Source organism: Conger conger, chromosome 1 (genome assembly GCF_963514075.1).
Source record: "Conger conger chromosome 1, fConCon1.1, whole genome shotgun sequence".
Taxonomy (NCBI): Eukaryota; Metazoa; Chordata; class Actinopteri; order Anguilliformes; family Congridae; genus Conger; species Conger conger.
The window spans coordinates 57892115-57918807 of record NC_083760.1 but is presented as its reverse complement, the minus strand read 5'-3'; the positions used below and the strand labels follow the sequence as shown (position 1 = coordinate 57918807).

The 26693-nt window shown below is 45.4% G+C and overlaps 1 protein-coding gene across 1 annotated transcript in view; it reads right to left on the bottom strand.

Annotated features, from left to right (window-relative positions):
• znf516 (zinc finger protein 516) overlaps positions 1 to 26365 on the bottom strand; it is a 47685-nt gene extending 21320 nt beyond the window's left edge. Inside the window, exons 1-2 of the mRNA XM_061242136.1 lie at positions 26123 to 26365; positions 478 to 2575 (exon numbers count right to left, since the gene is read on the bottom strand). Coding sequence (XP_061098120.1) covers positions 478 to 2302 — 1825 coding nt within the window. The 5' untranslated portion in view covers positions 2303 to 2575; positions 26123 to 26365. The remainder of the gene's footprint in view (positions 1 to 477; positions 2576 to 26122) is intronic.
• Positions 26366 to 26693: the final 328 nt, after the last annotated feature.

The following is a 26693-nucleotide window of genomic DNA, read 5'->3' as shown; positions in this document are numbered from 1 at the left end:
AACATTATACCTACATATAAATTCACAAAGATTCAGAGCTTTTCTCCTCTAAAATTCACATTGTGCAGGGATGTGTTTTTCATTGTGACACCTGCCAAAAAATGGGTCCACCAGCAAAACAAGTACGGAGTATCATTGTCTACCAGCACACAGAAAAACATTTTTTAATCCAAGAGGTGCTGTGGTGCAGCTTCCTGGAATTGGCATGGAATGACCCATATAATCTACATTTATTGTAGGTCGTTTACTGTACTGGAGAAAATGCTACTGGTTATGTGTTGAATGCTTTGCTTTTGAAAAATTCACTTTCACTTTCACTACACAACTCTCTGATATTGCCAAAATTTACTAACAAACATGTACTTGTCATCAGACATCGTGGCTCTAATGTAATGAACTTCACATTCCTGTGCTGCACTTTACAGTTATGCTCTACTGTCTCTATTGAGTCAGCATGGTGTCCCTTCACTGTCTTACCGGTGGTTTGGAGTTGGCCTCTCTCCCCGGTCCCATCCTCCCCCAGGGCAGAGGAAGGCGGCGAGCCTGGGCTGGCAGATCCCGATTCCGCCTCACTGACAGACCCCCAGCGGGTAGCGCCTCCAGCCCCACCCTCGCCCCCAGCCCGCCCCTCCTTGCGGTGCACGCGTAGGTGCAGCGCCATCTGCTGGTGGGAGCGGAACATCTTGCCGCACTCGAAGCACTCGGCGCCCTTGCTCCGGGAGGCTCGGCGGCCCTGCCGTGACGGGGGGCGGTACTCCGAGTCGCTCAGGCTGTCGGGGCTGAGGTCGCCCGAGGAGGCGTGGCTGTGCCTGTCATTGTTCCGGTGATTTCCGCCACTTCCGCTGCTGCTGCTCCCGGTTTGGGGGGCTTGGTTTGCGCTGCTGCGCCTCTTCCCTCCTACGGCGTGCGGCTCCGGCTCCCGCTTGCGCTTCTCCTGACCCACCAGGACGTACGCGCCCTTGTCCCGGTCATACGCCACGTCAGCGTCCGCCAGGGCCTCGTCCCAGCCCAGGTTCCGCCCGTTCTCCGGCGCCTCCACCACCTTGCCTCTGGTGGCCAGCTGCCAGGCCTGGTAACTGCACACTGGGTCCAGCTCCTGGATGCGCTTTCCCAGCATTCTTTGGGCCGACGGGCCTTTTAGCCCGACGGGCACCAGGCCCAGGCACTCGACGAGGCGCCTCTTGGCGCCAGGTCCGTCCGGGTCGTCGTCGCCATGTTTCCCACGGCCCTGTTGCTTGCCGCCTGGCTTGGCGGGGTGGGTCTGGTTGTGGACCCTTTCGTGGGCCCTCAGGTTCTCCCTGTTGTGGAAGAAGTTCCCACATTTCGAGCAGAGCTGGTAGAGGCAGGTCACGCCCGCTCCGGACACCTCGTCCTGACCCACTTCGTTGATGGTGGCAGCGTTCTCCGCTTCGGCCCTGCTCCGAGTGGCCCGCCCGCTGGCTCGAGAGCCGTGCGACTTCATGTGGTTCTTCAGGAACCAGGCCTCTCGGAAGCGCCTGCCGCACACCCGGCAGCCGTGGTCGAAGGTGCCCGCGTGCTTCTTCATGTGGGCCTTCAGGAACCACGCCTGGGTGAAGGCCTGTCCGCACACCTCGCAGGGGAAGTCTCCCTCTCCGGCCTCCCCCTCCACCTCCCCCTCCTCCCCGCCCTCGTCCGGCCCGGCCTCGCCCTCCCCCGCCGAGCCGTCCACGGTGATGTGAGCCTTCTCCACGTGGCTGAGGAGCTGGTCCTCCCGCTGGGCCTCGTATCCGCACAGTCGGCACCGGTAGGGCCGGCGGCACACCTGCGAGTGCTGCTCCAGCTCCGCCCGGCTTCCCAGGACCCTCCTGCAGAGGGGGCACTGGAGCAACGACTCCCCGGGGTCGCCCGCTCCCGCCTTCTCCCTCTTGACGCTCCTCATCAGGGTTTTGGGCCGCTCCTCGGGGGCCGTGCCGTTGCAGGCGGACGCGCTCTCGGTGGGGCTGGTGCAGCCGCCGTCCAGCCCCTCTCCCACCTGCCCCTCTCCCAGCTCCACCAGCCCGGCCTCCTCCTCCTCCTCCTCGTCCTTGTACCCGTGGCTCAGGGTGCCTATCTTGTGGCTGCGGATGTGGACTTTGAGGTTTCCCTTCTGGGAGGCCCGGTGCTCGCAGTAGGGGCACTTGTAGGGCCGGGCGCCCGTGTGCTTGCGCATGTGCTGCGACAGGGAGCTCTGGAAGGGGAAGCTCTTCCCGCAGATCCCGCAGGAGTGGCAGAGAGACTTTTCCTCCTCGCTGTCACTCCGGCTCGCCTTGCTCCCGTCCTCCGAGCCCTCCCGGCGCTCCATGGTCGCCGCGCCCTCCGCCCGAGTCTCCGTGACGACGCTTCCACAACGACGCTAAAGGGCCGCGGGGCCTCTACTCTTTTCAGCGGTGCATCGTCTGCGGACGCCTCCTTTGTTTAATTCAGTTAATGTCAGTTAGTTACAAGATATATTCCTAAAAATAGTGTCCATTGACTGAAGAACACCAGGCTTTCTCCACTGCTCTGCTATGGCTTGCTGGTAGGGGGTGCTGTGGAGTTCTTGTCCGATGACCAGTTGAAATGTCACTCCTCAGATCTGTGAGAATAAAACGGAAGAGCAGAAACGCATTAGCAATGTGTACATTAGCGGTATGCAGCGACAACATTACCTGTGTCTGTTTAACCTACAAAAACATCTACACCTGTGACTGTATGTGGAATGGGGGAGTGCTGACTGGAAGGGAGGGGGGGTGCATGTCCCCAGCAGGAGGGGAGGGTTTGTCTTGCATTATGAATGCATCTCTCTGTGTGTTGGGAAATGCCTTAAAAAGCAGTTTCATTCTAGAGAACAAATTACCCTTGCTTTCCTTTAAAGTTCTTTCTTTTTCTAATCTCGTCCAAGCATAACAGGTCAAGTTTGTCAAGGCAAATCTGTGTATGACGCATTATCTGTGCATTCCTGCATACGGTATTTGGGCTCGGACACACCCCTAGTGTCCGAAAACACGTCCTCAGAAACTCGACTGCCTCTAATAAAAGCTCCATCCAAAAGGACTCTCAATGACGCGCTCTGTTACGCAGATGGCTCTAGGCTTCGCTTGGCCTGTCTTTATGTGTGGATGTGCTGTGGGCTTGTGGGCACACGTGCACACAGAATGACCGCTTGTTCACAGAAAGCCACTGTTCCAATGGAACGTTCAAAAAGCGGTACAGAGGGATCTGCGCTCTGGCAGATAAAATGGCTGCCATTCATTTTTCTTCTCTTTTTTGGTTTTCATCAATAGTGGTGATTTACCGAATTCAAATTCAAATTCAAATAACTTTACATTTTTTATGACAGCGCAGAGTTAGTACAGAACATAAAGATTCTATAGCAAAGACCGCGGTTTACTGGTACCGCTGTTCATTTGGATTCCTACTAATAACAGGAAGTGGTTCATTTGCTTTGTTTTTTTTCCCATCACCATTTTGAGAGACAGAAGACTCAAATCTGATCCTCTCCTGCTTTTCCCGAATCATGAATTCCCATCTACAGACGCTGGAGTGGGTTAAGATGCAGGCATCACAAAACAATACACCTGAATGTTATGAAGTACATGATGCATCGGGATAAAAAACAAAGAACAAAAAAAACATCAAACTATTCATTTTGCACACCTGAGAAAGGTCAGAACATGAAATGACCATCGAATATCCAACTCTTTCCATTGCAAGCATCCAAATTAAATTCTCTAAATGACCTTGTTAAAGTATTCTCATGTGCTTCATAACTGCTATAACTGAAAGCAAAGGCCTGCCCTTCCCTCTGCTGAAAAATGTAATAAAGAAACTCCAACATTTAAAAAGTGTTCAAAACCCATTAGGAGCTCTACTGTATCATTAAATTCTGTCCCAGCATAGGGGCTCGCTCTCGACTGATATGAAGATGATTGTTCAAGGGCAAACGCAATATAAAAATCAATATCTTAAACATGCCTTCCGCAGCTTGCCCTACAGGCAATAAGATGACACTAATCTTGAAGAGCACACACCGAGTGTTTCGAACGACTACCGAGATATTCTTTATTGTGGTTGTTATTGTGTGAATTTTCAGTCCAGGAACAGAAAAATACGAGCAATTCCTTTGTCTGCAAAGCTTTCTTTTTTGCGGTGTTGTGGTTTGATAAGTAAAAACTACTGTTTAGAGGAAACAGACTGCCGCACATGACAGCGAGACAAATCTTTCACTTGTTGCGCATTTACGTCATTTATAAAATCTCTCAGAATATTAATGGCATTGCTCCGATCATCACGCCATCTCTGGACAAATAAGCCTCTGAGATTCAGTGATAGATCAAGACCGATTCTCATCTCATCTTCACAGAGACAAATGGCCCTCTTCACAGGAGTCTATGTTAGTGTGTTCCAACTGACAATAAAACAGTTTGCTCACATTAACTAAATGGATAAAGATCTGCGTATCATTTGAAGCCTTTGCCACAGAACTGAATCTGAAGTATGCATAAATCACTCATGACATCACTCAGAAATGGGTATCTGGATGAGCTCCAGGATGGAGCTTTCACTCAAGGTGGATGGGCCCCAGCATGGAGCTGTTTCATTCAGAACATATGGGCCCCAGCACAGAGCTGCACATCTGAGAGAAAACACACTCTAGCACAGAGCTGCATTTCTGAGAGAACAGGTCCCAGAATGGAACTGTCAAATGGCATAGGCCCCAGTGCTGCATCTTACAGAAATAAGCACCAGGATGGAAATGCCAGTATCATACACTGCAACCAAGAGAACTGCCATAACTCTGTGTGTGAGTGTGTGCACATGTGTGGGGTTTTTTTTCCCAGATACTTCCATCTTATCTTACTTAACAGTGCAGTACAAACCCATGACCCTCTTAGCTGATTAAACTCCCATGCTCCCAAAAGGGATAGGAAAGGCTTAACATTTTAAGGGAGACTGTACCGAAATCTAATTTGAAAAAAAATTACTTTACGAATTTTGTTCCAAGTGTAAAATTTCCAATAAAGTTCAAAGAAGAAAATGAAGGGGCCAGGATTAAACCCAGTCGTACAAAACCACGTCCAACACTGGCCAAAAAACTGATAATAATAATAATAATAATAATACCAATGATAACAATAATAATAAAGTAAATGAGGTAATGCTTTCTCTACCAGGTCTATTAAAAATCAATCAAAATCAACGTTTGGGGCGAGTCCCGTGAGCCTAGCTGAAAACAGGCTATTGTTTAACTGCTGGACCAAGAATGTGATGACAGTCTGAAAAAATAAAGGGCACAGGAGAAACATTCCGGGACAGGGGATATGGCATCGCCCACCTCCCACTGAATTTAGGACCCATGCCATGGATTCAGCTGCTTTCTACAAGGCCGTTCAGAGTGCCGGACTGACCCTTCCACTCAACAGAACCCCCCTGCAGCCCCCACCCCACCCAGCACCCCCCTGCTACATGTTGCACAATGCCTGGGGCCTTTTTCCTTTCTGCAGCCGCATGCAGCTGTGGGGGTGGGGAGCCATCACAGAGGCCAACAGAGGCAGGAAGAGAGAGATATAGAGATGTAGAGAGAGAGGGAGAGAGGGAGAGAGAGGGAGAGGGGGAGAGAGAGAGGGAGGGAGAGAGGGAGAAAGAGGGAGAGAGGGAGCGAGAGAGAGGGAGAGAGACCGTCTGTGGACTCCCCAGGGTGGGATTGTACAGAGCCACATGTTTCCAAAGCTGCTTAGGTTTAAACCTGCACAACATTACATGTGTGGGGCCTCTTTCTAGCCTCTTTCTACCCCCCCCAAATAATAAATAAGACAGAAGCAAATGCAGGATATTAAATATGAAAGTTTTCATTTGGTCTCTGGTGGGAAGGCGATGACCCTGCTGGTAACAGAGCTTAATAGACAGGACACACCACCTGCTGTTCTTGTATAGTGGTTAACTGCTCATTCGCAGAAAGTTGGTCGTTGGCTTTATTTGAGAACTGAACAGTGAGAGCCAAAGCCCAGAAAGTGTGTTTGTTAGATGTGCTGCTGGGACAGAAACTGTGTGGGAACTAGGCCAAAGGCAGGAGCAGGGACAGGGGAATGAGCAGGGACAGGCAGACAGGGGAATGAGCAGAGACAGGCAGACAGGGGAATGAGCAGGGACAGGCAGACAGGGGAATGAGCAGGGACAGGGGGACAGGCAGACAGGGGAATGAGCAGGGACAGGGGGAGAGGGGGACAGGGGAATGAGCAGGGACAGGCAGACAGGGGAATGAGCAGGTACAGGGGGACAGGGGAATGAGCAGGGACAGGCAGACAGGGAATGAGCAGGGACAGGGGGACAGGGGAATGAGCAGGGACAGGGGGACAGGGGGACAGGGGGACAGGGGAATGAGCAGGGACAGGGGGACAGGGGAATGAGCAGGGACAGGGGGACAGGGGGACAGGGGAATGAGCAGGGACAGGGGGACAGGGGAATGAGCAGGGACAGGCAGACAGGGAATGAGCAGGTACAGGGGGAGACAAGAGCAGGAGCAGGGGCAGTTAGGGGCAGGAAGCATTCCCAGGCCTCTGTGCAGAGATTTAATCTTTGCAATGTAAACAAGCTGAAGCCTTATTACTGCCAATCGGAGTTCCTACTCCCACTGGCTGCACTGCGTAACAATCAACAGTGGTCTGTTTATAATATCACCAAGTGTGTCTTAACCCGCTCCCCTCCTCTCTCTCTCTCTCTCTCTCTCTCTCTCTCTCTCTCTCTCTCCCTCCCTCCCTCTCTCCCTCCCACTCTCCCCTTCTCTCATTTAGTCATTTTCTCAACATTTCTTTGGTCTCTTTCTCACATTCACTACCTCTCCATTTCTTTACATTCCATGTCTGTATATTTATCCCTCCCCCTCAATCTGTTCATCTTGTTTATCCACCCTCTCTCTCTCAATACAGTACAACTTCATCATATCTTCTTCTTAACAAAGTGAATAATAATCACATTTATTTGAGCATCACTGCTGAACGGGCCAGAATCTGGAGTCAGGCTCGTCATGCACCCGGTCGTCACATGCTAATGAATCTGTAATGAGATTAGCTTCAGCTAGAAACACTGCGCTGGTTTTCCGCACCACATGGTAAAGTTGACAAATTGGGTTTACGGAGGGCGGAGAAAAACCAGAGCAACAATGGCGCTAATAGGAGCGGGTCTCGGAAAAACAAAAACACATTTCCAATTGCGGAAGCGAATGCTAGATATTTCTGTGGGTTTCATAATCGAGGAACTCAGGCACCCACCGTCACCAGAACAAGTGGTTTGGTAGCCAAGGCAGAGCACAAAAAGAGTGTTTTTTCTTTTCTCTTTTGCCACTAAAAGATTAATTCTTTGAGATGTGGAAATCTCTGCATTGTATACCATTTCCCACCATACCTAAATATACCGAACCTCCGCTAATGTTGTCGTTTTCTTTTCTCTTTTTTTCTTTGCCCAGGCAGATTCTTGAGACATCTGGCGATAGTCAGTGAGCACATTCTTTACCGCGGCCACGGAGGAGTCTGTATTTTTAGCATGTTATGATGTACTGCATTGTCTGCCTGGAGAGTTGTACATCATTTTGACTGCCCTTGTGGGGGAACCCAATACCAGCCTGAAAAACACTAGTGTATGGAAGCCTGCTTACAAGATGGGGGGTTGGGCGGAATTAGGAAAACAAATTCCTTTCATAAAAAGCGTATTAGAATAAATATATGGACGTGTGTGCGAGAAGCATCAATGGCCCTCTCTCTCAGCGAGGCGAGCGTCGCCCCTGGCCTGGGAGAAGGAAGGACAGAGGAGAGAGGGGAGAGCCGGGTCTTCGCCTGGTCTGAATGAAGCGATGCGTTCAGCCCCTGAATAGGACAGTACTGACGGCGACGGGCCCTCCGGCCCGGGCCATTCTCCAGCCGATCAATAATCCATTATGAGAGAACTACATTTCCATCCACCCCCCCGCCACCCCCCCTCCCCTCCAACGAGGAAACGCACAAAGACCACGACTGTACGTCTCTCCACAAAGGAAAGGGGGGAGAAACACAAATGGGAGAAAATGTGCGAGGAGGGGGCAAGAACAGGTCAGTGATTTCTCGAAAGCATAAATCCCTCTTTACTCCCTCAGATAAATATATTAATGCCTTGTGACGTAAACTTTGCGCCAGGAAAATAATACACTATGCTATATTTATTCCACTGTATGCTATGGAGCCAAATTGAGATTGTGTGGTAATTCATGAGGATGCATGAATGCAAAATTAATAGCTACAAAGAGGGGGGGGGAGCACAATTCCATAAATTGTAATTTGACGTCTCTATCCGACCGTCTACTTGTTGTTCATCTGTCAATCTAGCATTAAAGATAACATAACAATTAGAAGGCAGCCACTCAAATATTTATTTTCAACAGCAAAAATACAACAAAGGCTACATTTCTTGTGAAATATATATTTGACATTTTTCACATTCATATTCCACAATTACATATTCCACATCCCCTACTATTTCTATTAATTATATACAGAAACCACATTTCTGCATTTTCTAACGAGGTGTGGACTCGTGTTGGAGTGACTGTGTACGATAGCACTGCTTTTGTTCAGCGAGATATTTCTCGGAGGGCCAACCTCAACAGTGACCTAAATTTCACTTGCTACTTATACTCCAGGCTCCATCACACAAGACCGCAATATTTTTCAAAGTGGGCTGCTGCTGTCGCCGTTTTACCGGGCTGCGAATGTTTGCATAAATCTACCGAGAAGAAGGAGAGAAAAAGAGTGAAGACGGTCCACTCCGCATGAAACTCCCGCGGATAAAACCACACCTCCACTGCATATCAACGCTGAGCGCTGACTGAGAAACAAAGAAAAAAATCACTTTGGTCACCGGCTCCTCCAAAAATGCCAAAGCAGCGCAGTTGCGCAATAATGTACCCCCCGCAGTAGCGTCAATACCACAGAATAAGAGCAGAGAGGCAGAATGTGGGGGTCCGTGGAGACCGGGGGCAGAACTGGGGCTACGCGGTGGTCAGCGGGCCTCCTTTAAACGCGCTGCCCTCGAAGCCCGATGTTGCGACACAAGGCCTGTCAGGGCCGGTCACCTCACACCCCCAGAGGGAGGGCGGGCCTGTCACCGTGTCCGTTGTTGAGGAGCCGGGGTCGCTCTGCAGCCGACCCCCGGCACGCATGTGTCTGGCCGACGCAGACAAAAGAGGGGGTCCGCGACGCCCCGTCCCCTCTCAGCCCTGAGCTCCCCTTCACCCCTTTCATTTGTTCCCCAAACAAAAAATCTGCCTCCGTGGGGCTGCCGACAGGGGTGCGAGCTGGGAGCGTGGCGTAATCTCAGAGAGCAACACATGGCTGTACTTAGTGATCTTAAAGGAAGTTCACAGACTCCATTCAAAACACAAAGACCTCTGGTCTTCACCTCAGAAATGCTGCTTCTTCTTTTTCCCACAGAATAGAAAATGGAAGAAGAATGCAAATATAATGAAAGTAAAACTGGTTGTGTGCAAGTGGTCAGTTTATAAGGCCCATAATTGAATAGCCCTTTAGAATGTTCGAGAGTGCTAAGTGAATGTGCGTATAAATTTACAGACTGAGGCACACTGTAGACCTGCCTATCCCTGTGTCTCTGTAAAAACCAGTACAGAAAAAAGGGAGGAAGTCAAATACCCTTCACTTAACTTTGACATTAGACACACTTCGACTGCTGTGAAATTTTAGCCCATGTTATTGAATTTGTATAAACATGTCCATAACCACATGCACAACACTTATACATGAATCACCAATGTTCCTGGCAAGCTGTCGACAGAGGAAGCAGAGATCTGTAAACTGACTGGTTATGAACCAGTTTCCTGACCGAAAACAGTTTTGGAAAGTCTCACCAAAACCCCTTCATTTTAACTTATTGTATTTCATGTGATAACTTTAGATTTGTTCATGGCACATGAAATGCTTAAAATGATTACAAAGAAATCAGGTTATTTTGAATGACAAGGGCTTAAAACAAACTTTTAAAATGTTTTAACCTTTTTTCCTTTGTCTAAAGTGACTTCATGTGAAACATACAAAGGCAAGTAGAGTTCCCACATTACATGAAATTAGGTTAAAAGGGCTCAGCTGCAAACAGGAAATCCTAACCGACGTGTTTGTTGACTCAAAACTGATGAAAAACAGGTTCCATTTGTGACTAAATAAAAGTGCCGGTCCTCCGCTTCCCTCTGCTTGCAGCTTGCCAGGCCAGCCGCCATCGTTTAGCGCGTTCCTAAATCCTCTCAAAGGCATGCCTAGACGACCCCGCCCACCGCCCCACTAACCCCCCTTACCCCCCCCCCCCCCCCTAAAAAACAATCGCTTTGTTGGTTTCTCCCGCAGCACGCCCACCAGCTCTGCCCTCTCAGTCTAAGCGCTTCGCTCCCAGTCAAGGGGGGCCATGACCCCGGGGCCTCTCTCTGCAGGGCCCTCACACACGGCTCGTTAACCCCTGCCTGCTCCCACGCATCTCCCGCACGCACCGACCGCCGGGGCCCGTTTAAAACGGACCGCCCCTTCAGGCCACGAGCATGTACTCCGAGCGGCTATCGCCCAGTGGCCGGTGGCTGTCGGACCTACACGCCTGGTGGACACGTCTGACGGAAAGCCGCAAGAAAACAACAAACTAACGCCTCTGCTCTGGAGGATGTTTGACACCGTCATCACCTTCCACGTTCAGATAACAGCCTGCCTTTCAAATCGTCTCCCTTGAACAGGTGTGAACCTGACCACACAACATTGTTCTGTCGGGAGAAAGTGCTCGGCTGGGCAGACATTATTTGGGATGTAAAATGTTTCAGAGTGTAAACATATGGTGGGTTTCCCCTGCTGTTCTGGAAGTGATAAAGAGAGAAGGCAGTGGGTTTGATTAACAGGATTGTTTACAAGCTGCCTCTACAGCACTCATGTCACACTAACTGACCCCAACACCCCAGGAAGTGAAGCCAGCACAGCCATGAGAAACTGACCTCAAAACTACTTCCACAACAGAGGCCAGTGCAGGGACCGAGCAGCTCTGAACCACACACGCACACACACACACACACACACACACATATATATGGATATCATTCCACACATACCATAGATGCACTCTTATACCGTACAAACATTCATACATACATACTGTTTACACCATTACACAAATTCATGTGCCTCACACACAAACCCACACTCTTAACCAGGCCAGAGAGGAACAGGGAAATCCCATGTATAGGATTGCAAATACACAATACAATGTAAACTGAAAACTGTAAACAGAAACCTCCTTTATTAGTGCCTGATGGTTATTAAGGGAAGAGGAGGAGTCTGTGCATCACATTTCATGGAACACGTTACCCTGAACTAACTAGGCTTAACTGTCAAACAATATCATTTTCATAACCTGCATAAACAATCCCAGACATACCCAGAACACATATCTTTGCTTAAAGGAGATACATGGGTTGCAATTAGGAGACTAAACCCACGGTTAGACTTCCTGTGGGTAAGCACACATATGGTAAAGGCTATAACCAGTTCAACAGGATGCAACCGAATCATCAGGGTCTGCAAGCTGCACAGTCTGAAAATTCAAGAAAATGCTAAATTAAGATATGTTGGTAGGCTGAGCTCCCACATACACACTCCCACTACCATTAGCCTAAATTGTACAGCCCCCAAGTGCAAGCACAGACACACACACATGCCTGCATGCCCAACCTACACACACACAAACACACACACACACACATTTTTGTTGATGAAGCGTGGCATCCAGTCAGCACATGCTTGTTTTATTGGACGCCCAAACATACTCAGCACAATCGGTACCAGAAAGGGCACTGTTGAGAATAGAGTTCTTCTCTCTCTAAACTTTGCACTGGCAGTTTGTCGAGCTCCAAATAATTGTATATAGAAACTGACATCAAAATGTGTCAAAATTTCTATAGATGCATTTTATTGTATACATATCTGCATCTGTGTATGAGTATGTGCTTATATGAACCTGTGTTTGTGTGCATTTGTGTATTTTTTGGGGAAAAAAGAAGTAGCGAACCGAGAATAGCATTGACAGCTGCCTTTCAAAGATCAACGTGTGTTTGTTTATAGCTAGCTAACCTCACAAGAAGAAAGAATGTGTACTATAAAATAGCTCACAGAACATATTCTACTGAGACTCACAGCCTGCAGGATATACTGTGTAATGTCCAGGTAGGGCGTGTAAAACACAGTACTGTATGTACAGTAAGCTCGGGGGCACAGAATATGTTTTCATAGCACTCATAGTGCTTCTCCTGTTTCTCTCGCTTTTGTCCTCCATGGGCTGCGGAGGAATGAGGGGGTTCCAAAAGTACTGAGACCTCATTGTAAATAAAACAGTTCACAGGGACAACTGTGCCAACCGAGCTCAGCCTACCCCTCAAAATACAATACAATATACTGTAGTACAACCAAGCTAAAACTTTCCCCTCACTCACTACAACAAAGAGAGAATGTTCCTGAAAAATCCCATTTTACACACTATAGCCTACATCCAAGTCAAGTCTTCCTCCTAAAATCCTACACAATGTGCAATAAAGCTAAGCCGAGACTATAGAAAACAAGCTGAGACCATGGCTTCAGGATTCTATGAAAAACAGCATATAACCGAGCTGAGATTCCCTTTCAAATCCCTAATGAAATGCAAACCAGTCAAGCTGAGACATTCCTCATCTAAGCAAAAATGTTTGTTTAAACCTGCACAAAAAACTAGTTTGTGTGTTCATAGATGCTCTTCTGCATACCACTGTTGTAATGTACGTTTATTCGCATAACTGTCACCTTCCTGTCAGCTTTGACCAGTCTGGCCATTCTCCTCGGACCTCTCTCATTAACAAGGCATTTCTGCCCGCAGAACTACTGCTCACTGGATGTTTTTTTGTTTTTCACACCATTCTCTGCAAACACTGTTTGAGATTGTTTTGCATAAGAATCCCAAAAGATAAGCAGTTTTGGACATACTCAAACCAGGGTCTGGCACCAACAATCATTACATTCCAAGCTCCTGACCCGTATCTGCATGATTGTATGCATTGCACTGCTGCCGCAAAACTGGCTGATTAGATAATCGCATGAATAAGTAGCTGTAGAGGTGTTCCTAATAAAGTGCTCAGTGAATGTATACAGTATTATAAAAAGACTGCCTCAAGATAAATTAGGAAATATTTTACGGAGAGAAAAGGGAAATCTGAGGGGGGAGGAAGCTAAATATTGTTTGAAAACACAGATCTTTCCTTCCTGGAGAAAACTGACTTAGGAAACCTCAGATCTGGATTCAAAAGACATAAATCATGATATAATGTTATAGGGATATGGATATGATAATTATGAATGATCTAAGGTACAGAATACCCTATCTCACCAGAGTAAAAGTAGAGTAGCAAAAATAGAGCAGCTTCTACACTATCTGTGAAAGTGACCAACACCATAATGTCAGAAAACAACAGAGAGAATATCCCCTATCCATCCACACATTACAAGTCTTTGCTGCTTACTTCCTGTTGGTATGCAGGGGCGTGTGGATATTTGATATCCTAATCCTACTGGAATAGTCAAAAGACCACAAACTCAAACCACAACAAGCCATAAAAGAACCTCCATGCTGTGAACACAAATACAAAGAGGAAGTGCAGCCCAACAGTGTCTCCTTTGACTGCCTGCTGCTTCCCCTCTAGTGAATTATAGATAAAACAGGCTTTTTTTGCAAAAGGAAAACAAAATCTAAATATCCCAAAAAGGCACAACATAGAATAGCTGTCATGTTGTGATTCTAACCGTGTTCACATATTTGTCGAGTAATTAAATGTAACTTGTCGACACCCTTGAGGGCCTTCGATGATACACGTGACCTCACAACGGCCCCTTTATATTAAAAGCATTCTGCGATCTACGTCATATCCTTTACAATACACATCCCAATATATGAATGTATGGTGTCACAAATATATTAAATATACATTGTTTCTGCTACTGGCATTTAGAATGGCTGTAACTTCCAAAGATTCACAAGAAAAGTTCTGACAGACCATAATGGCTCCTCCTGTGTGATCAGTCATATAGTGCCATTTAAAACAGTGCAGTTCATGTTGGGTATGTCATTCATCTACTTCTGCCCGTCACGCAGCACCCATCTGCCCTGATGTCCATATGCAGAACCAGATTGTGAATTCTGAGAATACTACCAAAATGGAGACCCCAGTCACTCCTTTGAGCTCTGAGGTTAAGACCTGGAGGACAGCAAAAGCTCATGTTCCACACCGCCCTGTGATTCCAGGAGCTGCCTCTTAAACCCTTAACCCTGTTACACAACAAATAAGCAAGGATTAGGCCCATTCTTTTAGCATTTGATGATGTGCAGAATAGATCTTCTTTCCTGCTCCATGTGGTACGTGTCTCTTAACAAGGAAACAACATGTCTTACAGAAGCCATAGCAGAAGGTATAGATGTACAAAATACACAGAGAGAAAGGTTTTTACACTTGCGAGTCTGTGTGTCGATATTTTCGAGCTGCTTTCATAAGAATAATATTGTCTTTTCCACAAGGACCTAAAAATGAACTCCACATAGGCAGTTCCTTCATTCTCCCTATGCACTGGAGGTGGGTGGGGGGGGGGGGGGGTGGCGATGGTGTGGGGGGGTGGGGGGTGTGGGAAGCAGGCCCGTGTTCTGGAGTGTGGGAGACGTGACGTAACCGAGGCCATGATGCCCATTTGCTCCCATTTACCGCTTATGCAAGGTTATAGGCCCATTGCAGAAATAATAGGATGCTCTGGGGGCAATCTGAGCATAATCCCAGGACATTAGCTTGCAATCTAAATAAAGCACAGTGGTTGGAGACAGGGATTATGTTCTTGCGGGCAGGTTGTCTTAGATGATCGCTCTTCTTTTGCCGCGGGGTTATTCCACAGGCCAAGGCCAGAGTCATCATCAGTTAGGGAGTACCCACACTTCAGACCAGTGTGCCAGTCATTCCCCCAGGGTAGCCCTCTAACCAATCCCCTGGGAATCTCATTTTTTTCAAAGGCCACCTCACTAAACCCTCCCTGAGTCATGAATATAATCCTGGTCATCCTGCTAAACATGTTAGCCATGATTCCCCAGGTTATCTCAGCCGATCATTCCTCACATCATCTCACTACCCATTCTCCAAGGTAATCTCTCCCCATTACACTACTGCTACAGCATGGCCCACGCAGGTCAGATAAACCACAGACTCAATAGCCCAAAGCATTCACCTGCCCCCGATACCCGCTCGTGGTTAGAAGTCTGTCACAAATCTGCACAACAGGCGGAAGTGAAGTTCAGCAATTTGCATTATCGCATCACAAACTCCCTAACATTTGTGAATTGACGAACCACAAAGTTCAAGGGAATTCTCCCAGGTAACGTAATTTCCCAGACGGAAATATTTTTTCCAAGGGTGAGATGTCTGGAGGTCAGAATGAAAATAAAAGAAAGATTGTTTTCTACAGTATATCAGAATACAGTAGTCAGACCACAGACTCATGCACCACAGTTTTCAGCAGATATGGAATCTGTAATTCCATGTCCTAACATTCATTCAAGAAAAGCATTGTCACAGAAGAGGTACAACAAAATATCCAACCATAAGGAACATTAACAGTTCCATTAACTGCTCCTTTAATCATTCTAATGTCCCTCTACCAGTGAGAAAGTCTACTGGTTGGTAATTAATAAAGTGTAATACAATGTACAATCCTGTTGACGGAGGTCATATTTTCACCCCCTTCTGTCTGTGGTGGTGGGCATAGATTTTCACAAAAAACATATAACCTCCAAATGTATTCACGTAATACCCCAAAACTTTGTGGAAAGGTTAACCAGGAGGCATTCATGTAACACTGTGAAATGTTGTGTGCCTATCGGCAAACCCTATAATATTGGCCCAAATTGGGGGTTCTGGAGAGCTCATTTCCAGCCAAACCGGCTAAAATGTTGGCAAGAATTTGAACAAGAATGTCTCCTGCCCAGGTTTGAGATAAATACATTTGTACATAGATCCTTATGTGAAACTAATTGGCAATGAGACATGGAATGGAAGAAATGAACTTTTGGCGACTATCCTTTGTGTGGAACGGGCATATCTTCACAACTGCATAGTGCTGGCAGAGTTACACACTCTACTGAAAGTCATCTGTGACAATTGCTTGCTGTAAAGGATGAATTTTTGTTGATGCTGTACAGCCTTTCTTAATACAGGTAGCAAGGCTAAGAGAGCTCCTCAGCATGGTGCACTGCTTGCCCTACCCAGTCTACACCAATGACCTTGAGGGGTGTTATGACACGGACTAGATCATTAGCAGTCTGACAACAAGGCTCCTGATTTCTAGATCCAGGCAACTGTAGTGGTCAGCTCTTTGTCTCAGCTGAAAAGTCTAAAATCTCTAATGGATATTACTCATTACTCAATTGAGCAGTTCAAAGGACAACACATCCATCTCCTGCCATTATTATCATCATAGAAAATCTCCCACTTATGCGGCCTACTACTACTACCTCCAAAAGCAGCTCATGTTAAACAGGGCAGCAGGGCACAGTCACCTCTGTCGGGAGAAAGCGAGATGAAGTACTCGTGTAAGAAAAGCTGAAGCCAGCCTGCGTCAGGTAACCCTATACTGTGAAATCTTATTTTCCTGCTGAAAGCAAAGCAAACAGAGGGCTGGCTTTCCAACAGCCGCTTTTATTGCTTCTCCTGCTCTGCTGTGGCCTGGGATCAGGCCCCTGGTCTCCCGTACCCATCTGGACACAATGTGTGAGCACGGGCTAGGGGGACCAGGGGGAGGCCAGGCTTGCATTTTTGCCCCATTAAAGGTGTGGGAGGTTATGTATTATCTTTCCAGTTTTTTGTTTTCCTACAATTTAGAGGGACAAGTTCTGCCGACCACCACTGCTGCCGGCCACTCACTTCAAAGTCAAAATCCGCAGAGCTAAGGAACACCACTGTTGAACTGGTTTTAGACCTTTAAATGAGATGTTTGAAGGCAATGTCTGTTCTTCGAAAAAGTAAAGAGTAGATAATATTCCTATTTTTATTATGTGCAATGAATGGAAAATGTATGAGAGAATCAAATCACTCAGGCATCTTAACAGCCCCTATGATAGATGGAGGGTTAGCATTAGGAGATGATCTCCAGGTGTGAACTCCAAACACGCGCGGCCACGGAAAGAATGTCGATCAGGCCGACAATGACCTCCATATTCCGTTTACCACACAGTTGCGTGTGATAATGACGTGTGTTCTAGGAACGGAACTGTCTCAGAGCTTGGACGTTCTGGGAGGGCTAGATAAACATAGTAGCGTTAAGGAGTGCTAACCCTCTCTGTGTCCATCCCACCCCTCAACCTTGAATCTGGTGCTATGGCAATGACACCCCCCCTCCCCTCTCTTCCAACCCCACTTTTACAGCAAGGTCAGAGTGACATCCCTGCCTAACGACCACATTCACCCTACTGGATGATTACTTGTTGCCTAGAAACCTTTCGAGACTGTTGCGCTGTATTATTCAGACAGCCGTATCATTCTAGCATCTCCCAGTTTTGTCGCTCTTGCTCTGACAAATCTTTTCACATCCAACAAGTTTCAATAATTTGCAAGGATTTCACTGGGTGCAAAATGTATTTGGTAAGTGCTACAACTGGATGATAAACCAACAGTGCCTTCACAAAGAAAGTTAGTACTACAATACCACAAAGGCAAGCAGCTATCAGGTTAATTCAACATTGTGTCATGCAGCTATATTTATCTTTGGCTGGTGTCAAATGTGAAATCTGAGATATTTCGTTATTCAGTTAACAGCTGACTTATTACCGAAGAACACACACTGGCTACGTCCCTCTCAAGTGTACATCAGTATCATACTTAGAAATTGAACCCTTTCGCCTGATGTTTCAGAGTGTGCGGCCCAGGAGTCTTTAAGCAGCATAGACCAACAAACACAGCTACACAGCTACATAGCTATCCATGCTTTGGTCATGCAAACACTGCTGTGGTGGTGGTCTTTAAGGAATTTAGCAATTACAGACACCAAAGGCACCAATTCTTCATGAAACCAGCTAATGCTATATAGGCCTATGAGACCCCAGCAGTGAAATTAGCAGCCCTGCAAATGAGCCGGTCCTGCCGGGAGGACAGGCCAGCAGTAACAGCGGCACGCGTTTCGGTTGTGCGGCCAAAGATTTGGGGGCGCTACAGGGCGGTAAACCCCCGCTAGGTGTTTAGTCCACTCCTTGGAAAGGACAGGATTACAGCCCCATAATCCATCTGGTTCACACTGAAGATGTCCAGCTGGACCGGCCTTAAAACCCCACAACATGAAATCCCACTGAGCCAATGCGAGCAAGTCACGGTAGGGAAGTAGCAGGAGGAATGGAAAGCAAAAATTCCCATTGCGCATTTCCACCATTTTAGTTATTGCTAAGCGCGCATTCGTATTATCGTGGTTAAATACTGCGGGAGCACACGCAGAAGAGATCCGTGCCAGACTGCCGGGTGTCCTGTGGGTGTGTGCTAGTGACACATATTTGGTCAGCACACATCCGCTCAGGGCAGCCAAAGACCTTGTTGCTGAGCCATCTCATTACATTGGCGGATTTTCGCTGAAGTAATTACACCATCCTTGTTGTTCTTAATCAATGGGCCAAAGCAATCTGGAACCCAACGAGTAGATGCGCTCCCAAATGAATCTTCTAGTAGAAAAAAAAAAGCAGGATTCTCAGCTACTGTAGTAGGGCTAATCTAATTATGGTAATAATTATAGCTAATCTAATTATGGTAATCACCCCCACTGTGCGGCACAGCCACACAGCGAGAGCGGTTAATTACTGCACCTCGTCGTGTTTGTACAGTTAAACAAAAAAATCTGCTATGCTGACAAAACCTGAATCTCCATACTGTAGCGTGTTTTTTTTTTTTTTTTCGATGCGGCATCTGTGCCGTATCGGTGCCGTATCGGTGCCCTTCAGGGGGACGGTATCTCTGAAAACGGAGTCCGGCCAATTTCCCGAGATGGCGGCAGGGGAGACCCGAAGGCCCGCGGAAAGGGGAAGAGTCCGTCACTGCAGGCACTCGGTGGGCGGTCTCCTTTGTTGCCCGCGCCCCTTTCGCAACCTTTTTGGCGGCCTTTGCGGTGGAGCCAGACGGGGTCTGGGGCCTGCAACGTGAGCTTAGCTGTCGCCGCACGGCGCCCGGTTTCACGCGCAGACCTCATGAAATATGAAGGAGGCGCTGTGGAAGGAGAGAACTACAGAGGGGAACACTGCGGAGAGAGAGAGACAAGGGCACCGTGGCATTCATTACGGCAGCCATGCAGCGGCCGCCGCCACCTGTTGCCTCTTTCCGCGAGCGCGTAACCGTTCGTAACTGCTTTTGACAACTCGTTCCTCGCTGCTTGTGACAACACATTCCTCACTGCTTGCGACAACAGATTCCTCGCTGCTCGCGACAACGGACCAGACACCTGTTGGAAAACCGAGGACTTCGGAGCAGGACCAGGGGTGATGTCACGGGAAAGGAAGATACTTCACAACTGGCCTGCCTCCTGTTCTTGTGATTTACATGGACATTAATTATTCATACTGTGGAGTCACATTGGCAGCATCTACTGGTCGTCAAGTTGTGAACATTTCTGAATGTCATTTACACAACTCATTTGTTTAGCAATCTTATATACTACAGATATCACAGGTCTTGTATGTGCACATACTCTCCTTTTCACAAGCATACACAGTCACAGCCACAGTTCATGTACCCCTGATATTATGTGCATGTCCATCAATTATTGCTGGATAGTGGATATAAGAATATCATACATCATTTTCTTTGATAGATCTACCTAATCAGCAGATGAGCTTCAATTGTTTTCTTATCGGAATTATATTATATGCTGCTCAATATTGTTGCCAAAAATGAGAAAAAAACAAGATACAATTGAGCCAAGCTTTAAATGAATTAATTTCCGCTTGTTACCATTCTGGGAGAAAATGGGCTTTGTTGAATTAACTCTGTTTATATTGTAATTAGTCTATTGAACGGTGTGTAGAGTGGAAAGAAATCAATGAGCATGTTGGTGGCATTTCGGGGCTGACCAGGAACTGGGCCCTGAAAGAATTCCAGCTTGCTGCCACACGACACAGCTTCATAATCACTTAATCTCACTCAAGACTACGCCAACTATCCACGAGATATGCACACAAATGCCACATTAACCAAAGTTATGCAAAAATAAAAACTCAAGAATGAAACACTTTTTTTTCTTATATAGAACAAAACTGGAGATTAGGCTTTCAATGGCACCACAGTTAACTTTTTCATACAATATAAATCACTCCTTCAATATACATTTCACTTCAGTATACATTTCACTTACCGCTAAGTGGAGAAAAATCCACCATAATACAAGAATAAGTATAGATATCTGAAAGCAGTAGTCATTTTAAAATAGAAAGCATTTGAATGAATTATGGCAAAATAAAAAATAGTTCACATCTTTAAGGCATAGACTGGGTCAGGAAGAACATTTCACATTTTAAAGCTACAGTGTAATGCACATTTAGCTTCCTTTACATCTAAAGGATATGAAAGTAACTATGGGTAGCCAAGCATTCAATGTCACCTGGCAGTTGAGGAACAAAATTGAACAAAAAACTAAGATTAACTCAAGTGTGGTGAATCAGGTTAAAGTGCCCATCGCTTTTATCACAACTCCTTGAAAAGCCTCTTGCAACATAGTAATTTAGCAGCATGGGGAAACAATTCCTACTATTATTTAATATTAATATTTATATGTGATTATAAGGCAACAAACACACTTCACAGCCCCAAAACTGCAGTTGTATTCAGCAGATTACAGGTGCCATTCTGCAAGGACTGTCTTGGCCATGATCAAGGCAGTTCATCTGAACACAGCAGCCCAGTTTAAATATCAGGAAATGGAGACACTGAACACATGATATAGGATTCAGTTATCCGCGAAGCGAAACAATACCAGCAATGTATTGCTGTACATTTGCACACTGTGGTTCGTTTTTAATGTGCGAGGTTTCCTGCCTGGCAAATGTCATGTCCTCACCCCCTTCCAAGACACGCGCCTGAGCGCAGTACAGCTGTCACTTGCTCTGTCTACCTGTCTGCTTTTCAGTAACACCCTCCGCCCTTAAGCACCACACAGGAAGGAATTCGGCTGAGGGGACGATCAAAGGGAATTCTTAGCGCAATGACAGGTACCTCACAACCCCAAAGAACAGACATGCAGTTATCATTTTCAAGGTTTTTGCTTTAAGTGAAGAAAAGAGAGAGGGAGATGAAGGGAGGGGGGGGGGGGTGGCGTATAGGCCTATATATTCCACTGTGAATTCCAGGGAGTTGCTATCACGCACGTCTGAAGTTATTGTGCACTGATACAGCAGCTGTGTCAATAGCAGACCAGCATACCATCCTGTGGATGCACTGAGCCTCATTGTGGCTCCACTCACTCCTACTTCTCATGAATATTTTAGAGGGAAAAAAATATATATATACAACTAAGATTCTGATTCTACGTGTTCATTTGGTGGACATGTATATCCACAAAGTACAATAAATACTCTATACTGCTTGTAGTATTAGTAGTATTTGTAGTTCATAATAGTAATAATAATAATAATAATAATAATAATAATAATAATAATAATAATAATAATAATAATTACAATGTCATAAAAGGGCTGAATCACCAATGCAAAATGAAATAGGAAATATAGCATAAACTTAATGCAGTATATAGTGATGGTTTTTAATTAAAATTTTATAAATGCACTAAGCTACAAAATGGGGCCAGGGCCATATTTAGTGCAAAAAAGGTTTTAAACCAAAATCCGGACAAATTAGGACAATATAGCTCTTAATCCCTAATCAACCTAGAAAACCCAAAGCACACCAATCTCCTCCCAAGACCTGGGCCCCTGCTGCCAAACACGCCACACTTAATCGTCCTGGCACAGCCTCTATCCTCTCCCCCTCCTCTCTTAATCCTTTAAGATTACCAGACCCTTTCCTTATGGCCTAATTTTGCCAGATATCTTGCCTGTTAGCTGCTGGCTACCGATTGCCACACCCGTCAAGGTGTTTACACCCACACAATGGGATTACGACCCACTTGTCACCCCTAAATCTGAAATGCTGAAACCATGTAGAGGGAGAAGAGGAGAAAACAAAGACAGGGGCATCGCACTGCACTAAGGGACTGTCCCCCAGGGTGGAAAAATAAGTAAAAATAAAAACAAAACCGCTGTTTTCTATACATCACTTTCCATCCATAATTTAAATCATGCGCATAAGTCACTCAGAAGCAAAGCTGAACCCTCCCATTTAATCCTGAATCCGTGTGCAGTTATTCAAATCAATGCAGTATGCAAATTCAACAGCCTTGTGTTTACAGGCTGGTCCCAACTTCAGGAACACACTTGATATAGTGCTACCTGCCTCATCTCCTTCCACAATGAACACATGATTTCTCTCCCTCTCTCTCTCTCTCTGACACACACAAACGCACTCACGCACAACCAATCCAAAATGCAAAAGGCATTAGCAGCAGAACAACATATACCATACACTAACGACATCAAATAATTATGTTGTTAAAACATAGTATAATTAAAATGACAAATGGGCACCACAAATTTAATGGGGTATTATATGGACATACTGTAAGCCATATCATGTTTCAGTTGCTCCATCCCCCACCCTCCTTCTCTCTCTCTCTCTCTCTCTCTCTCTCTCTCTACTACAAGGATTACGCCAGTGAAGATTCCCCCTGGTTCTCTTTTGTGCACCCAAAGCACGACAGGGTGTGGCGTTGTGTTTTGGGCACTGTAAGCCATCAGTGTCAATTCTAGGCCGAGCCACTACTGCTGTGCAAACAAGCAAGGTGGAGTACAACATTCATATATTATATTATTATACTACGCCACATAGTGGGATTCCGGATATACACTCAGTGAGTAATTTATTAAGTAGACCTGCACACCAGCTTGTTAATGCATATATTTAATCAATAACAGCATAAAGGCATGCAGAGGTGGTCAAGAGGTTCAACTGTTTTTCAGACCAAATGTTAGTGCCAGACAGGGTGGTTTGAGTATCTCAGAAACTGCTGATGTCCTGTGATTTTCATGCACAGCAGTCTAATGCTGTAGCAAATTACGGTTTTCTCTCTTAATAATATGATTAAGGGACACAAACGCTGAATATATTAAATATGCTGGAAAACACATTAACAGCTAACAACAACATTGATGAGGAAACAAAGTACACTTCTGTCATGTGCAGCGCAACAGGAGCAGAATCTGACACATATGAAACTCCCAAAATAGAAGAAGTCTGAAAGCATCGCAATACATTTTAAGAACAAATTTAATGCATGACCAGCACAGAAGCAGGTTCCATAAAAATGGGGAAAAAGAAGAACAGAAAATATGTTTGTGAAAGAAGAATGGGTCGTATTGACCTGTTCAACTGTTAGGCTTTCTCCTTTCTCCAAGACAAATAACTCTGTGGGAATCAAACAAATAAGCTGCTATTTTCCATCATGCGTGTGCCACTGTAAAATGTTTCATGAGTATACTCCACTGAATATCAAACTCTCTTCAACAGAGCTATTGTGCTCTCCAACGTTTCTGCAGGTTTTAAGCATTTATCCATTTTGAAAGAAAGAAAAGAAAACAAGCTGAGCCCAGAAATAAATCAAATTTGATTTCTTGCTAACAATTGTGCTTCGCCCTTCGACTGTGCTTTAAACAGTGGGGTTGCTTCCTCTTTTAAAGGGTAAGTGTTTATATTTTCTAAATAAATGTACAACTGAGAAACAGATGTCCGTATCATGTCTTCCACTTCTTAGAAAAACACACACGCAGCATCTAGACACGAGCTTGCATGTTTACAAGGCACTGCAAAGCCTTCAGAAATGGTGCTGATGCCTTGTCGCAGCCATGAAAATCCCCAATATGCTTGTCTTGACAGAGCTACTACACTAAAATCACAAATAAAGTGACTTCTTTGTATTCTAAGCAGAGTATTTTGCAAATGCAATGCACTTCTGTTCAGTGAGATTAAATAACAGTGATACATTGTCTGCCACAGAGGTTTGCTATTAGACCCTTTTTTCTGTAGGTACCCAATCAAAACACTGCATTTGCCCAAGCTGCCCAAACATTACTATCCATATACTGCATCTGAATTTTAATAAAACACTGATTGAAGAATACAGTACAAGGAACCACTGTGTAGCTAGTCCACCTCTTTCATTAGAAGGAATTCCACAAGGGGCTTTTTGGGCCTGCTCACTGTTAAGATGATAAGTACTGCTCTTTTTCCCCATCGAAATACGACAAGAGAAATGTTAATCAAATGACCGAAAACGAAACGAGGGAAAAAACACACTTGTTGCAATTTAAATGTGAACATAAAGTACAGCACCTTGTCTACCTCATAATGATGACCAAAGTCTAAAAACTCCTGAGCGAATAGTAACAGACTCCTAGCTCAGAAGATTTCACGGGACTAGCCCAAAATGAAGAACACTGGAGCACGTAGCACACATAGAAACGTCTAAGCAAATTTTTTTAACAGGTGGTGAGGACAGGAAGTCTGTGGCACAAGATGACTCAAATGCTACTGCTTTTTCAACCGTCTCTTTTCACACTTTCACACCTTTGATTTATCTAACTTATTTATCAAACCGAGAGAACTTGATACTGGCCCTCCGAACTGACCAATGAGAACTGCGCTGCCGTCACAGAGCGCAGAAGAGCTCGTGTAAAACACGCGGCGGGAGCTGAGGGGGGAATCAGGCCGCAGAAATGAGCACGCACGTTTCAGGGTTCCTGCCTGGATTTGAGCTTACATAGCGAGCCCATGAGTGCTCACTCAGGATGCAAACTCACACACCATTCAGTGCTGCACTGTTCAGCAGATTCCCAACAGCATTCCACAGCATTCCATCAGAGCAAGAAAGGGTCCATTTTGAAGTTGTCGAAACCTTGTTAGCGCAGCCTGTTTCTTATTCGTTTGCAATACAGGCAGTAGCTTTCCAGAAAGCAACACTAATCGACAGCATTTACCAGCTTTGGAAAAAGATCTCCAGACTAGTCTACATAACTGCCTTTCTGAAATTTGGACGTGTACACATACATATGAGGGCACTTGTGAAAAGGTTGATATCTTTTCACTTCTTGGCTTCATAGTCTGCTGTTCATCAAACTAACCTTAGTGTTAATTGTCATGGGAATCAATTTTAGGTTGCAGGTTTTCATGTATAGTGCATTATTATTAATATTGCATATGCCTAGTTGTTGTGATTTATATCATTTTGAGCATCAGAGTTAGTCAAGAATAGCATAGCAAAGAATAAAAGTTTTCTGTAAAACAATTTACATGTTCTGTAAATTACCAATTATCATACAACAGTAATACAATAAGCACGAATAAGAATATTTGTTTTACTGCTTTATTGTTGGTTGCAGTATCTCAAACTGGCACAAGATGGCGCTGCACAAGATGCAACACGGGATAGGAAGGTACCACGAAACAGTTTGTATTACGCCATATTATGATTAAAACATCAAGGGGAGTGACAGATGGCTCATACTGTCAAATCATTCCATTGTTTTCTTATTGAGGCATAAGCCCGCTTGAATGTCGTTTAATGAGTAGCCTATAGGCTATGGGTTAATTTGATCATCTTCTTTGCTCCGGTTTAAATATGTGAAACCAATCATTCAATCGATAAAAGTTCTGTTCTGTAATATTAAAAATAAAAAATGTGTGGTCCTAAAAAAGGCGTAAACGGTACTACCGTATTAGTTGTTTAAATAAAATGCATCACATCAACAAAAGGCCGGACTATAGTTCCATCTCAGTTATAGCCTACCCAAAGGACCTACCTCAGTAAAGGACATTTTTAAATGTATTTCATATTTTAAAAATAAACAACTACCAAAATGATTAATTCCATGATTACACACAGGTACCACTGTACACACCCTAAAAACAACATGCATAAATCTTTATATAGTAGCATAACTTCCTTACCAGCCTACGTCGTTTCAGTAAGACAATATCCCTCCAGGGAGACAGAAATATCCATATAGCCTATACACATCCACGCACACTTGACTTGATTTTAAGTATTGCACGGAAGTGCCTTATAAACTTCTGTACAGGAACATCTTCTCATTTTCTCTTCCTCCGAATATTCACTCCCATTGAATGAAACATTCCATAAAGGTTGGAAGTTTCCAATCCTTTAACTCGCAGCCTGACTTCCCCTTACGATTCGCTCTTACAGTGAGTAGACTGGCCGCGTGACGTCCCAGCAAGTAAGCGCGGATGACAAGTGGCTCTCGCAGGCGGGGGGTGGGGGTGCGATTGACCAGATGACTGCAAGTAAGCTACCGGCTACTGTCAGGTAAAAAAAAAACATATATCCAAACCCTGACTTGCCCAGAGGCAAATCTTTTAAGAAACAAATTCAACGGAGGTTTTGAACCGAAATGAACTTAGGCTACTTACTTTGAACACAAATGTGCAAAATGGAACGTTATTATTAATAATGTTCTCTCAAGGGGATTTTCACTGTCTAAGGATGCAAAAAACAGACGGT